The following is a 16,935-nucleotide window of genomic DNA, read 5'->3' as shown; positions in this document are numbered from 1 at the left end:
GGACATGTGGCAAAACCTAATCATGTCCTATTCCCTCCTGTTAAAGTCTACCTGTTAAAAAGCCTTCCCTTTCTTCAAGACCAATTTCAGGTGCTATTGATATAATATAGCTGCTAGGGTAGACCACAATAATTTTAAGGTCCCTGACCTTAGGGGGGTTCTGTTCTAACAGTCTGTCAATGATTCTAAATGTCCTGGCTTTGGAATCTGATCCTGAGGCCCTTTGATCTAAGAAAGCTATTATTCTGTCAATAATTTAAAAACTCTTCTGACTTAGGAATATATTAATATTTCTTCCCTTAAACTTTAGGGATGATATATTTGTGATGATCTAAAGTGTTCTGGTCTTAGAATAGTCCTACAAACATTACTGTCTGTTTGAGAACACTCTTCAGTTCTACCCCAGGTCATAAAATTAGCATATCAATAAATAACATGGAGAACTGGATAAAAGTGTCTCTTTCTTCTGTTTCTTTGCTAAATTCTCTTGGAATTTAGACCACTTCAATTGGTGTTACAATTATAATAAACTTTGCCCCTTGACTTGGATATGGGTTCAAGCTTGCAAATTCTTTTGAGACACTGGACTGGTTGGGGGGGTCAACCTTTTGGGGTCCCTTTCCAACCTCAATACTATGATATCTTTTCTGATTCTGTGTTAGAAATAATATGATCATATCTAAATCTCTCCTAGCACTTTATATTCCTCTTATGTCCTGATCACACTCTAAATAGATCATGGTAATTTGTATGTGATAATTTGTGAGAAAAAATATGCTGCAGTAGGTACAAAGTTAGCTTCAGAGTAATGAAGCCATGAGCTAAAGTCCTGCTATTACACATACTATGACCAGGTCCCCTCATTCCCCAATAACCATAACTGTTTAAACCCTATGGCAAGGCTAGAAGACTATTAAATTGCAAAAAGAATTTCTGATTTGCACTGATAAAGTTTCTAATAAAATATCAGATCTGAACCCCATAAAATTTGTATAGGACTTGTATAGGATCTCCTCAACCAAGCTACAAGCAAACAAAGACTATATAATTTTTTTGTCTTATCCCCAAATGCCAAGCATGCCCAATGCCTGTATAAAGCAAGTACCTAAACATTTACTGAACTGAATTAAATAAGTTGAATGGATTTGAATTGAGCTGAATTGTTGACAGGGGAAAAAGTATTAGCCAAAGCTCTTCTCTCATTTGACTGTATTAGGTATGGCATATTCTTGTTACAAAGGAAGAAGCGGAGTTACATAAATCATAACCTCAGAAGGAAATAGAATTTTAAAGAGACAGGAGGAAAAAAAATAAATTCTACTGACAGAATTAATAAATAATATTACTAAAATGCAGATTTAATCAGATTACTAAAACACAGACCTCCTCCCCCAATTCCAAATTTTTCGATGGCTCCCTACTGCTTCATATAATATAAATTTATCAGCCTAGCACTTGTGGTTGTCCAGTTGTTTCTGTCACCTCTGACTCTGTGAGCTCTTTTGTAGTTTTCTTGGGAAAAAATACTGGAGTGGTTTGCCATATCTTTCTCCAGCTCATTTAACAGATGAGGAAACTGAGATAAACAGGGTTAAATGACTTGACAGGATTATGTAGCTTGTAAGTGCTTAAGGCCAGATTTGAACTCAAGAGCAATGTTTTCCTTAAGGCCCAGAACTCTATCCATGGTTCTGATGTAATATAGGTTCTAGGGAAGACTGTAATGATTTTGACTTCCCCTGACCAAAGGGGCTTCTGTTCTAACAATAAATCAGTGATTCTAAATCTTCTGGCTTTGAAGTCTGCCTCAGGGAATTCCCACACCCAGTCTAAGAATAACAATCTGTCTTGACTGTTAGATAAGTAGTCTGTTGGTCAGTAATAACCAAATTCCCAAGATGACGACTCTAGGCTATAAAATTAGCATATATTATAACATGAAGAACTAGATAAATGTGTCTCTTTGCTAAATTTTCTTGGAATTTAGACCACTTGAAATGTCATTACAATTAGAATAAGCTTTGCCCCTTTACCAGAAAATGGATTCAAGCCTACAAATTCTTTTGAGACACTTCATGACACCAGTCTGTGATCCCAAACTTTTGGGGTCCCTTTCCCAACCTCAACAGTTCCACTTAGCTGTCCCTTTAAGTGTTCTGACACTTAAAATCCTCTACAATTTGGCTACACCTACCTGTCTTGTTTTATTTTCCATTTTTCCCTTTTAAACAAAACCCCTTCTAGTAAAATTGACCTGTTGGCAACATGGCACAAATGGAGCTCACCTCATGCTTTTTGTACAAATGGATCCATCCATATATCCTAGCTGTACTCCCTTCCCCTCCTGCCCCCGATCTACATCCTGTAGAATTTCTAGCTTCCTTCCAAGCACAGTTCAGGTATTCACCTGCAAAAAGAGGTCTTTCCTCACTGCTCCAGTCATTAATACTCTTGTTCTTCTGAAATAATTTCTCATTACTCTATATTTACACATGTACATACTTCATCCCCTACTGGAATGTAAGTTTTTAAAAAGCAGGAACTCTTTCATTTCATCTCTGAAACCCCTGTTCTAGCACAAATAGTAGGTGTTTAATAAATATTTGTTGAAATGAATGACCATGTTCTCAAACATTTGTCTAACATTTAATAAACTGGTATTACTTGCTTTTACCCTGAAAAAGGTTTTTTCCATTAAAATTGCTATGAAATGAATTTCTGTAAAGTCAACCAGTTTTTCCATTTTCACTTTCTCATTCTCAAATAAAAGACACGGTCTCACTGAATAAAAAACTAAGAAAACACTACACTGTGATGAAAATGTTGGTAATTAAGGAATATTGGTGAACTACATTATACTATAGGTAAAGACACAGTCTTCTGGGAGTTGGAGAAAGAAAAATGAGGATACTGGAAAGAGGCCTTGGAGCCAGAAAACCTGATTCAAATCCTGCCTCTGACACAAACTCTCATGATAAAGTCAATTATCCTCTATGATTCTCAGTTTTGTTTAAATTGGGTGGCACAGGAAGGGGTAGTATGACTCACCTTGCACGATTAAAGACTATGAGATCAAGCATAAAGCCCTTTGCAAACTCTAACGCATTACACAAATGCAGCTCTTTTAATTTATTTTCTACCTAACTCTTTGATTTGTATTGGTCCTATTCATGATCCATAATGAGCTGTGGTTAAATAATTTTTAAAAAATACTATTTTATATTTTTCCAATGTCATGTAAAGTCATTTTTAACATTCATTTATTTCTCCTGAAGTCCTCTGATTTAGAGATGGGGTCTTCTTTAAAGAAGGGGAGAAATCAGAGAATGAATTGCCAGATTGGTTTAAATCCAGTGATCAAGAATTTCACCTCAGTGATCCAAGCCAATTCCAATATGACAGAGTGAAACTTCTAGGAGAAATATAGCGGCAATTCTGTGGCCCCCAGACTTTAGGAGTGCTATTGTTCTAATAATTTGTGGGTCAATGATCCTAAAGTCTCCTAGCTTTAGTGATACTATTGTATAGTTCTGAAAAGTTTGCTGACTGCAAGATTAACAATCTTTTGGTCAATGATAATAGAGTTTCTGTGACAAATGGTGAGGTGTGTACCAGACCACTCCTCAGTTCTACTTCTGGGACATAAAATTAGCAAATAAATAACATAAAGCTCTGGTCTCTCTGTCTTTTCCTGTAAATTTGTCTTTTTGCTCCTGATTTTTTGCTAAATCCTTTTGGAACTTAGCCCGCTTCAATTGATGTTGTAATTACAATGAACTTTGGCCCTTGACTTGGAGATGGGTTCAAGCCTACAAATTCTTTTGAGATACCTCATGATACTGGTCTGTGACCTCAACATTTTGCAGTCCCTTTATATTTTAACAGAAAGAGGCATCCATATCCAGAGAGAACTATGGAGACGGAATATGGATCAAAGCATAGTATTTTTGCCTTTTTTAAAATTTATGTGCTTGTGTTTCACACACACACATACACCTTGTGTATTTTTTCCTTTTGATCTGATTTTTCTTGCACAGCATAATAAATGTTGGAAATATGTTTAGAAGAATTGCCCACGTTTAATCTTTATTGGATTGCTTGATGTTGTGAGGAGGGGAAAGGGGAAAAAGAGGGAGAAAAATATGGAACTCAAAGTTTAGAGAAGATGAATGTTAAAAACTATCTTTGCATGTATTTGGAAAAATAAAATACTATTAAAAATTTAAAAAAACCGAATTTCATCTTAGGGAATTCCCCACGTAGATACATTTCTGAGTTGCTCTAGGCTTCCGCATCATGACATAAATATCTTCTAAGTACTTCAGATCTTCTCACTTTGAATTATCCCTCAGCCATTCTGGTCCCTCTTCTCATAGGCTACCAGTGGCCTCCATTTTGGAGACCAGTCCAGGCTGGACAGACTTCATTCCCCTCTCAGCTATGCTTCTGACTTTATAGAGTTGGACACAACTTCCCCTAGAAGGTATTTTCCTTTCAGTCCTTCTTCCCATAACTATATAGCTTTTTTTTTTTTTTTTTTTTTTTAACGTGCTGAATTCCTCCATTAGAATATAAGCTCCTCCTCTAAGGCTGAAACTCTTTTTTTTTTTGCTTGCTTTTGTACCCCCAGGGCTCAACATGAGACCTGGAACACACTAAGCACTAAATAAATGCTTATGGTTTGTTCTCTGCCAAGGGCTATTTAGACATTTAATAAATGCTTGTAAAATTGAATTAAATTCATATATCTATGTGGAGGAATTGTAACCATAGGACTCTAAAAGTCATTAAGTCCAACCTCCCAGGAAGAACAATTCCCTCTTCAACATCAATTACAGCTTGTAAGCTATTCTTTGGATGAACACTTTCACTGATAGGAAGCTCAATATTTTGTAAGACAACTCATTCCATTGGGGGAGTAAGGTAGCTCATAATATTCTTAATATTTAATGAAGAGTCCCTCTGGAATAATACAAATTAAGCTTTCTCTATCTACATGAAAAGTCTTTGGATATATAAGCTTTTCCAGGTGGCCCAGTGGATAGAATGCCAGGCTTGGAGTCAAGAAGACTTCCTGAGCTTCAGACACTACTAGCTGTATGATCTGGGCCGAATCACTTAACCCTATTTACCTCAGTCTCCTCTTTGTAAAATGAACTTGATGTGGGTATAGCTCCTAAGGAGGATGTTGCATAGCACCCTTTAGGCTATGTGTCATTGAGAGTGCCACAAACAATTCTAGCTGTCAGATAACAATCTTTTGGTTAGTAATAACAAAGTTTCTGAGACAACTAAGCCTTAGAATTCAATAATGGGGTGCAACTCCATCTCTAAGCCATAGAATTCAATAATGGGGTACAATTCCACCTCTAAGACATAGATTTCAATAATGGGGTACAATTCTACCTCTAAGACATAGAATTCAATAAGGGGGTACAACTCTACCTCTAAGCCATAAAATTTAATAATGGGGTACAACTCCATCTTTAAGACATAGACTTCAATAATGGGGTGCAACTCCACCTCTAAGACACAGAATTCAATAATGGGGTACAACTCCACCTCTAAGACATAGAATTCAATAATGGGGTGCAACTCCACCTCTAAGATATAGAATTCATTATTTATTATAACTTTTTATTGACAGAACCCATGCCAGGGTAATTTTTTACAACATTATCCCTCGCACTCATTTCTGTTCCAAATTTTCCCCTCTCTCCCTCCATCCCCTCCCCCAGATGGCAAGCAGTCCTATATATGTTAAATATGTTGCAGTATATCCTAGATACAATATATGAGTGCAGAACCGAACAGTTCTCTTGTTGCACAGGGAAATTCAGAAGACAAAAATAACCTGGGAAGAAAAACAAAAATGCACACAGTTTACATTCATTTCCCACTATTCTTTCTTTGGTTGTAGCTGCTTCTGTCCATCATTGATCAATTGAAACTGAATTAGGTCTCTTTGTCAAAGAAATTCACTTCCATCAGAATACATCTTCATACAGTATCATTGTTGAGGTATATAATGATCTCCTGTTCTGCTCATTTCACTCAGCATCAGTTCATGTAAGTCTCCCTAAGCCTCTCTGTATTCATCCTGCTGGTCATTTCTTACAAAACAATAATATTCCATAACATTCATATACCACAATATACCCAACCATTCTCCAATTGATGGGCATCCATTCATTTTCCAGTTTCTAGCTACTACAAACAGAGCTGCTACAAACATTTTGGCACATACAGGTTCCTTTCCCTTCTTTAGTATCTCTTTGGGGTATAAGCCCAGTAGTAACACTGCTGGATCAAAGGGTATGCACAGTTTGATAACTTTTTGGGCATAATTCCAGATTGCTCTCCAGAATGGTTGGATTTGTTCACAACTCCACCAATGATGCATCAGTATCCCAGTTTTCCCGCATCCCCTCCAACATTCATCATTATTTTTTCCTGTCATCTTAGCCAATCTGACAGGTGTGTAGTGGTATCTCAGAGTTGTCTTAATTTGCCTTTCTCTGATTAATAGTGATTTGGAACACTCTTTCATATGAGTGGTAATAGTTTCAATTTCATCATCTGAAAATTGTCTGTTCATATCCTTTGACCATTTATCAATTGGAAAATGTAAGTCATAGAATTTAATAAGGGTGTCCAACTCCACTTCTAAGCCATAAAATTCAATATATATGCCTCAACTCTACTTCTACCATTCCTCAATTCTAGCTCTAAGCCATAAAATTAGCATATCAGTGACTTGAAGCACCTAATCTTCCTATCTTTCTCTGATAAATTTATCTTCTTGTTTCAGGTTCTGTGCTAAATTCTCTTGGAATTTAGCTTGTTATTAGTAGTATAATGAATCTTTACCCTTTAACTTAGAGACACATTGAATTTTGCCATACCTGAGACACTGACCTGGGGACCCTAATATTCTTGGAGTGTTTTCCACCTCAAAAAGCTGGAGAAGGAAATGATAAATCACTGCAATATCTTTGCCATAAAACCTCAAAAAACCACAAAGATTTAGATATGACTGAATAACAACAGTAATGTCCCATCCAAGTCTTTTGTTCTCTAAACTTAAAATATGCCTATTTCCTTCAACCATTTATCAGAGGATAAAGCTCCCCTGTTTTTCACATACATAATTTATTTTTAAAATCCTAAATACAGAATTTTATATCCTTGAAAGAGAATGTTATTCTTGTTACAGCTCATTTCCCCACTAGCATTCCAGGATGTTAAGATAAATTTGAATCTTTATTCTGTCATCCAAACTATCAATGACCTCTGAGGCCCCTTAAAGCTCAAAATTTATAATCTTATGATCCTATAAACTATCCCTCCCAGCTTCATGCCATCTATAAATTAGGTTTTAAAAAACACTTCTATTATCCTGGGAAACTTGTATATAGTATATTTGTACTGTTAACATTTTTTTTTTTTATGAGGATGAATTTTCATCCACAAAGACTTCATTGTACATTTTTTTTTTTTTTGGTAGATTTTTTATTTTCTTATGTATTATATTTCCCCTTACAGATAGTACTTCAGTGTTGCAGTTCATTTGGCCATGTCTTTCCTAGAAAATTTTTACACTGGCAATACCATATTAAAAATAATAATAAATTAATGTTTATTTAGTACTTTAGAGTCCGATTCAATGGCACAGTGGATAGAGTGATAGTTTTTGAGTCAGGAAGACTCATCCCTATGATTTCAAAACTGGCCTTAGATACTTACTAAGTTGTACAACCCAAGACAAGTCACTTAACCCAATTTGCCTCAGTTCTTTCAATGAGCTAGAGAAGAAAATAGCAAACCACTTCAGTATTTTTGCCAAGAAAACTCCAAATGGGGTCACCAAGAGTCAGACATGACTAATGGACTCAACAACAACAAAATAGATACTAATAACAGCATCCATCTCCCAGGGTTGTTGTAAGGACCCAATTAGATATTTATAAAGTGCTTTGCACATCTTAAAAGCATGATATAAATGTAAGCTCTGATGATGATAATAGCAATAATAACATTTTATAAAATGTTTAATATTTAGCCAACATTTTATATTATCTTATTCTAAGAACTTAATTTATGCAAGGGCTTGATTCCAGGGAAGAGTAAGGATAAATAAAAAATGTTCTTAGCCCTCAAGAAGCTTATAATCTGGTAGGGAAGTATATGTTATATAAGTAAAAGACATAAAAGAACATAAAAGCAGATTGTGGTTGTTAAGTTGTTTCAGTCATATCCAATTCTTCGTGAACCCATTTGGGGTTTTCTTAGCAAAAATACTGAAGTGATTTGCCATTTACTTTTCCAGATGAGGGAACTGAGGCAAACAGGATTAAGTGATTTCCCCAGGGTCAGATAGCTAGTAAGTGTGTAGAAATGAATTTGAATTCAAGTCCTCCTGACTACTTATTTACTTCATCACTTAGCTACCCTACCAAAGCAGAATAGGAGATCAAATGAGGCAGATGGAAGGATTAAAAATGGTTTTAAGAAAGAGATAGATTCTGAGCTGAGACTTGGAAGATATGTCAGCAAGCGGTCTCAGATGGGGATTAGCAGGGCATTTCTTACATATGGACACAGGCACAAAATCAAGAAATCAGGGATCCTATTTGATAAATAATAATCAGTCCAAATTGGTTGTATTTTGGCTTTTGATTTTTGGATCCCATGAGTTCAAGAGCTGGGCACTGAATGCAAAGTTTCTGACAACAATTTTGCCAAAATTTAGCCATCCTAATCCCTCTATGTTTAGAATAAGTGTTTAGGAGGGAACTCTTTGAATTTAATGGATATGGGGAGATGTTAGTACATGCATCCCTCAATTTAGAAAATAGATGCATTACTGACATACTGTGTATAATTTTGATATTTTGGATAATGATGGCTATTTTTTCTTTGACTTTCATTAAAAAAGTTGGAGTTGGGTAATTGGGAGGAAAATAGTTTCCAAAACTGAATTGAAAAGTTTAGGCAGAAAGAGAGTTAAAGTTAGACCTTAACTATAAGGTGTGCCAACTAGTGTATAATGGGAATGTTTTGCCTGCTGGGTTTATAGCTCCCACCAACCATCTACTCTAAAGCTGTACTAGCTCTTCAAAGGATTAAAATAAAAGCTTTGCTAACATGAACCCTGGTAATCTCTCTGGCTACCATTCTGAAAGGTTTTATTTTTTTTTTTAAGTGGGCCATCACTTGAGATGGAGAAAGGAGACTCCATGGGGAACTGAAAAATTCATAACAATAAAAGATAGGATAATATCTGGGATAATATCTAGGAAAAAACGTTTCAGCTTTTTAAAGTTCATAGTCACAGATTCTTAGAACTGGAAGGAATCTTAGAACAGAGAACAGAGAATGTTGGGGCTGCAAAGGACCTTAAAGCACAGAATATCAGAGTGAGAAGAGAACCTTGAAACTTGGGAGATGGTACATCTGAGCTGGAAAGGAATTTAGAGAAGAAAATGTTAGAGAAGAGGAACTTCAGAGATCACAATAGCTGGATGAACATTGGAAGAAGATTGATCAAGTCCTCTGAGCTTCAATTTTTCTCACATATATTACACGGGGACACCTTAATGGCCCACTTTTACATTGTTGTGAGAAACCTGTTCACAACATGGAAGGGATTCTTAAACAGTGGTCCATGGAATACTCTGGGATTTCTAGGTAGATTTCAGGGAATCTATTTAATTTGCATGAAAAAAAATATTTATTCTTGTAGTTGGTAATTTTTTCAATTGTGTCTGACCCTTTGTGATCCCATTTGGGGTTTTCTTAGCAATCATCTTTCTGGAATCGTTTGTCATTTCCCTCTCCAGCTCATTTTGCAATTGAGGAAACTGAGGTAAAACTAAGTGACCTGCCCAGGATCACATGGTCAATAAGTGTGTGAGGCTTCATTTGAACTCGAGAAAATGAGTTTTCTAGACTCCAGTGTCAGAACTCTAACCACTGTGTTATTTAGTTGCCCCAAAATAAATAACATAATAGGAATAAAAAGAAAATCAATTATTTCAAAACATATGTGCACATTAAATATATAATTGAAATCTATTTATTATTAGTTGATACAATTCAGTTGTTGTGAGGAACAAATGAGATAATCTGTGCAAAATATGAATGAGATTCTTAACTGATGAATTAATAATTGATTCAAATTATACATTTAATGTGTATATTTCAAAATAGTTGATTTCTTTTATAATTTTATGTTTTGTTTTATACAGATAAAAAAAATTCTGAAAAGGAATTCACAGTGTTAATCAAAAGGGGTCCATGTCACACACACAAAAAAGATTAAGATGATCTAGATCAATCCCCTCATCAATAGAGGGAATAAGGAAACCATGGTTCAGGGTCACATAGTGATAAAGCTGTAAGAGGAACCTCAGCTTTCTGATTATTCTTTTCCCATTACTCTTAGGAAATTAGAGTACAGAGGGACTTTGTGGCATTTACTGTAAACCTGATTGTCTACTTTCTCTATTTCTGGGGCAAGTTCTAGAAACTCTGGGCTTTTTCTGAGTGTACAAATAAACAATGATGGGCCTAGTCCATGACCCTGCTTGACAACTTTGCATTTTAAGAAAAAATGAGTTCTCTCTCTCCTGCTTTGAAGCTACCTTTTTTTATCTATAACTAGTACAGTCCTACCATGAACTGTAGACCCAAGAGTTTGGGCTATTTTAGAGGAGCATTAATCTTTCATAGCTTCATGGCCAAATGCCAACAGCCTATCAATCTTAATCTAGACAGTGGCCAGAGTGAATAAAATACATCATCTGAACTAATAGGATGTCAAATACATTCCCAGGTACCATAAATCACAACTGGGTTTAGAATTGTGATGACTAATTCAACACCTCCAAAAAGGCAATTTGTATCCTACTGATCTTTTCATCTTCAGGTGCTTCAGTTTCACCAGGAGAGGTGAAATTTAAGGAGCTGAAATGATTATGTTTTATAATGTAATGATTTCATGTTTGTGAGAAACATCAACAACAAAAAAATTGAAGAAACTTGAGTAAACATTTTTATATCTATGACAAAAAAAGGCTGCTTATACTGTGTGTTCTCATGTGCATTGGAGTGTTAAATTTTCATGGGACTTAATTGATTGGCATCAAGGTAAAAAAAAAAGTGGGATTGGATGAGTCAATTGGATTAGGTGACTTCTAGGGGTCCCTTCCTAAGATTCTAGGATTTCAATATTTTAAGTTTGTCTGATTCTAAGAGTCAGAGGCCATGAATTTATAGATGAGATATGCTATATTTGATACTAGATTGTTTAGATTAAGTATGATCCCTAGAAGTCAAAGGATTGGCAACTTGGAAAGCAGGGATTCCCTTCTCAATTATAATCTAGGATATTCAATGTCCATTTTTCAGACTTTAACCAATGTTCTTCCCTCGTGTCTACAAAAGCCACTTTGCCTTCCTTACCTTCTTATTCTCCTCTTCTGCTACTCATTTTTCCAATATACCTACACTCAGAAAAAGTATTTACATTCTAGTCCTTTCCTAAGTATCAATGGCTCTTGTTTTCCCTAAAGAAAACTCTCAATGGACCAAATTACCACTGGATGAATTACTGGGGAAATTTGCTTGTAGTTCACTACATTCTAGGGAAAATGTGCTACAGCCATTTTGGTTCATTTAAATCTTAGTCACAGGAAGAAAATGTCAGACTTCTTATGGCAGACTCAGATGCAGGTCCAACATACCTATCAGCCCACAAACCATATTGCCATCCAGTCAAGTTTCACTAGCTCATCCCACACATTCAAATTTCATAATTATGAAGCATCAGATGGCTATGGACACAAAAGCAGCAGCAGCTTGAAAAAGGACCTTATTGATGCTTGGATCATAATTTCAAGTTTTGCATAAATCCCTCCTTTTACAAACTTTGATGTATGTTGGACATGGGCTCATATATCTCTGCTAAATTAATTTATGTGTCTATCTGTTCTTAGAACCTAAAGGGAAGATTATTTGATATTACAAGCCTGCAGAATTAAGAAGAAACCATGGTAATCATGGAAAGACCAATGAATTTGTAATTAAAAGACTTGGATTTGAGACTTGCTTATAGCTTTTAATAGGCTGAGTTTCTTTGAGCAAGTCTTTTTACCCATATGGATTTCACTTTCCTCCCTTGTAAAACAATTACATTATATTTTACAGCACAGAAAACAATTAAAAAATACATCCTTTACCCACCTCACAGGATTGTTATGAAGATCAAGTAGATTATGTATGCAAATTACTCTGTATATGACAAAAACTCATATAAATATAGGCTTCTGTTAAGCTTGTACTAGTAGCAGAACCAATTACTCTTTCTACTGTGACCAGAGCATGCAATGTCCAGTTGATAGCGTCTGCTGCTTTTTTGTCACAACTATAGGAACAGAAGTGGGTTTCAAAAGACCAGAAATTAAGCTAACACAGGTAAAAGTACAATACAAACTTACAGAGAATCACAGTTTTATTTTACCTTAAGATAGCCTCTCTGTGTAGCCATGAAGTAACCAGGGCATGGCCACTTGACTTGCCTAGTCAAGGTTTCCAAGAAGGAGTCCTTGACTCAACATGGTGGCAAGCTACCATTTTGCCTGAAGATCAATATCTCTGTCCATCTATTATCTCAATTAAACTCCTAATAATATTTTTAATATGCTGGTGATAATAGTAACTGAATATATTGTATTTTAAGGTTTGCAAAGTGCTTTATATGTTACCATATTGGATGCCACAAGAATCCTGAGAAATAGAAATATTATTAATATTTTATTTTTTTTACTCTATTAATACCCATTTTTACAGAGAAGGAAATGAGTGCTGAAAGATGTGAATTGATGTGGCAAGGATCATAGAGCTAGTATGTAAAGCACTATTTGAAATCAGAATCGTTCTGACTCCAAATCCAAAGCTCATACTGTCTTTTATCCCAGGAGCCTACCACCATGACTCCTCTTTCCAGATGTTTCAGGGGCTTTTGGAAGCCTTTTATAAGCAAGCCTCCACCTTTTCCAGAATGACTAATGTTTCCCTCTTACCCCAAGGAATGACCGGTATTCCTCTCCCATATTAGGGGAAATTCAGAGATTTTAATAACACATGGGTGATAGACTCAATATACAAACTCCACTAAAGGTAAGGGATTTCCTCCACAAAGATCACAGAGACTAGGGACTGTTTGGTATGTGTCCCTTCACACCTCAGTCATAGCCCTTAGAAAATCTGGAAGAGGTGATGATTCAGTAAGTGGGGGGGGTTGCTTACCTCAGGAGCAATGTAGTCTGGGGTGCCACAGAATGTCTTGGTGGTTACCCCATCCCAAATGTTCTCCTTGCACATGCCAAAGTCAGCGATCTTGATGTGGCCTTCAGAATCCAACATTACATTGTCAAGTTTTAGGTCTCTGCAACAGAATACAAAGTAAGATTTGTATTCAATCTTTTCATGGAAATATGATTTCATCAGGGACCATTCCCTTCATAGGTACAAAAAAGGACATGTATTGATGGTTTTGTGCAAGTTTTTGCCTTTACTTTGTCTTCAAAAGACTTTTTAATCTTTTTTTTTCTCTTCAAAAGAATTTTAAGGATTCTTCCTCCATTTTAAGAAAACCCTCCATTTGGGAAGAATATATTCAGATGAAAAATTTATTAATGGCCATTATATCATAGCATTATAGACGGAAGTGATATTAGATGTCATCTAATCTAATCTCATTTTAGAATTAAAGAAACTAACTTGTTCAAGATCATATAGGTGGTAAGGGGCAGAGCTGGGACTCAAACCTATGTCCTTTGGCCCTAAATCCAATACTCCCTCCATTATACCAAAAGAAATATTTATACAAATTAAACCTTATCCTGCTCTCCTGGATACAACAATGCACTCTGAATGGGATGGTAAGGAGGAAAACCTCTGGAAACTATTCCTATCATAGGGGAAGCTAAATACTCTTGGACCTAAGGAGGATAATTCTAAACAGATTTCTGACACTTTAAATGGTATTAAGTAGGGTTGTAGAACTGAGGGCATGATTTGGAAAATAAATCATTTCATTTCACAACATTGCTATCATAATTCCCTTAAAATTATTTTTATTTTATTTTTTAAAGATACACTATGCATAAATGCATACATACATACATATGTATATATATACACATTCATATATTCATTCACATATATGTGTGTGTATATGTATATACATCCAGACAGCTAGGTAGTGCAACAGATGGACTGTTGGGCCCTGGATAAATCATTTCACCCTGTTTGCCTTGGTTTCCTCATATGTAAAATAAACTGAAGAAGGAAATGACAAACCACTATTTTCCAAAAAAACTTACAATAGGATCATGGAGGGCCAGGCATAACAGGAAAAAACAACATAACAACAACCAATAAATAAATTCTCTGTGTATTTGTATGTGTGTATGCATTCTTCCCTATAACTTCAAGTAAATTTTTCCTTTTAGTAAAGAAAAAACAATTAAGCAAATTTTAATAACAGTGATAGTGTTTAACAGCATACATAACATTCCACGTCCCATAGCTTATCATCATTTCAATGAAAGAAGGAAAGCATGTTTTCTCATCTCTTCCTCAGGATCAAGTTGGGCCATTAAATTTCACGATATTTTATTTTATTTTTATTGTTATTTCTATTACATTTTTGTAACAACTCAATAATCCTTTACAATTTGTAAAACACTTTCTTTGTAATAACCCTGTAAACTAAGTCATAATAGATTTAATATATCTTATAATAAGACAAGGATTATGGAATCTCTTCTTGATTTTTAATTTTTTAAAAACTGCCCAGGAACTCCGAATTAAAGAAGTGATACTATTTGGAAAATTTCTATATGAATTATAATCAGAAAGGGCCTCTATATGTGATTAGTTCACTTATCTCTTGTTATCAAAAGTAATACCTAAATGATTTTATTTACCATAAGGAAATTCATGTTGATTCTTCAAGAATTTTGTTTGTGCTTCCATTTACTCCGATGTGGACACAAGCCCAGCAAACCCTACCTGGGACTAGGCCATATTCTAACCCTCTGACTTCAAGGTACTTGTGGCAAGAATCACATGAGTAATCAGCCCTGATATACTTGACTCTGCAGTCAGATGATGAATGACAGACATTCCATCTATTTTGAGCCCATGTGGTTGGTGCTTGGGACATTAAGGGCCAAGGTCTCAGAATAATGAGTACACAAATGGCTAGAGAACTGGAGCTTTCTTACTCTGTTTAAGAATCTTATTCCCAGTCTTTGACATCAGGGTTCTATAACATGACTGCCACAGTCTTATAGTCTCTGATATGGGAATGGCCAAGAGAGAAGGAAAGGACCTGGAAAATGTTTACAAGAGCAAGGCTTGGATTAAATTTATAACATAGGGCCACATGATTGCAAAACTTCAGCATTCACTTGTGCCCAAAAAAGACCTTGGGAGCCTTGTAGTGTAGTATATGCAAATAAAGAATTTTTTTCTTTTTTTTTTTTCTCTTCAAAAGAATTTTTTTCCTTTAAAAGAATTTAAGAAAACCCTCTATTTGGGAAGAAGATATTAAGATATTAATGGTTATTGTGTCATAGCATTAGAGATGGAAATGATATTAGACATCATCTAATCTACTCCCATTTTAGAATCTTTTCCCAAAGAGACAAAACACAAAGGATAACAGAGAGTCATATCCTTGGCGTTGATCCACCCAGGATCCCACTAAAGTCATTGTGCTCTCATACACAGATATTTGACTTGCCTCTTTCCCTTGCCTTCTTCATGGATAGCTAACTGTGTGGGCAACAGTAGAATGGGTCAAACTCTTAACACCTTGCTAGGAAAAGTAAGTCTGGATGGTTTTATCTTCTGCCTGCAGACACTTTCATAGTAGGAGAGCAGCTGGAGGAGTCCTAAAGACTACTACTAATCAATCAATAAAAATCTATTAGGTACCTGCTATGCTTTAAGTTCTTGTATCCAGAGATCCTGCTTGCTGACCCCACATTTCAACTGGGGTCTTTCTGTGACAATATCCAGCAATTAAACTTCTTTTATCTTTCCTTTCCTTTGCTACTTTCCTCTGAAGTATCACAGTACCTTTCCTTCTCACTCTCCAAGCCAACAATTTAAATCAAAGTTCTGGCCTTTAGGTCTATGTTATAAAAAAGTATCAAAGCAAGAATCTAGAATACAAAAGCCCTGATTTCAACAAGAATATGGCATCTTTCTCTTGTGACTAAGTTGTTATTATATGTCAGAAAAACAGATAGTGACCCTGGACCTAATCTGACTTCTTTTATACCAAGGAAGGAAGTTAAAGACTTAGAAATTGGGGGCAGCTAGATGACACAGTGGATAGAGCACCGGCCCTGGAGTCAGGAGGACATGAGTTCAAATTTGGCTTCAGACACAACATTTCCTTAGCTGTGTGACTCTGAGCAAGGTACTTAACCCCAATTGCCTCACAAAAAAAGATAATAATAAATAGATGTGAGAAGATCAAGATTTTTAAAAAAGGCTTAGAAATCATTGTCAAGGATAAAGCTTATTTTACTGAATTTATGACACAGATTCACCATCAACAAGGCCCCTTAGAGTTCTCTATGTGACAAAGACTTTGGGTAATTTGAAAGCACTTCCGAGCGACTTTGCTAATGAAATAACATAATGAAACCAAATGCAGACCCATAGGGATAGCCAACCAAGGATGCTGGCCGTTGTACCTGCACAGTTTCAACAGAATGATTCCAAATTTGGCTCTCTCTTCCAAGGCCAATTAACTTTGCATTAGCATTACTACTGGGCAGTTGTCAAACATTAGCAGATGAGTCTTGTTTCTCCAAGATTTTATGTGCTGGCTAAATCACTATAGAAAAA

At 35.7% G+C, this 16,935-nt stretch overlaps 1 protein-coding gene across 2 annotated transcripts in view; it reads right to left on the bottom strand.

The window, feature by feature from the left end:
- Window positions 1-16,935, bottom strand: part of PRKCB (protein kinase C beta) — a 634,931-nt gene that overhangs the window by 133,215 nt on the left and 484,781 nt on the right. For both annotated transcript variants that reach the window (XM_031945586.1, XM_031945585.1), the window contains exon 13: window positions 13,312-13,450. In XM_031945586.1, the coding sequence (XP_031801446.1) occupies window positions 13,312-13,450 (139 nt within the window). The remainder of the gene's footprint in view (window positions 1-13,311; window positions 13,451-16,935) is intronic.

The sequence above is a fragment of the Sarcophilus harrisii genome, chromosome 1 (genome assembly GCF_902635505.1).
Source record: "Sarcophilus harrisii chromosome 1, mSarHar1.11, whole genome shotgun sequence".
Lineage (NCBI taxonomy): Eukaryota > Metazoa > Chordata > Mammalia > Dasyuromorphia > Dasyuridae > Sarcophilus > Sarcophilus harrisii.
The sequence above is the reverse complement of the archived record's forward strand: the minus strand, read 5'-3'. Positions and strand labels throughout refer to the sequence as shown.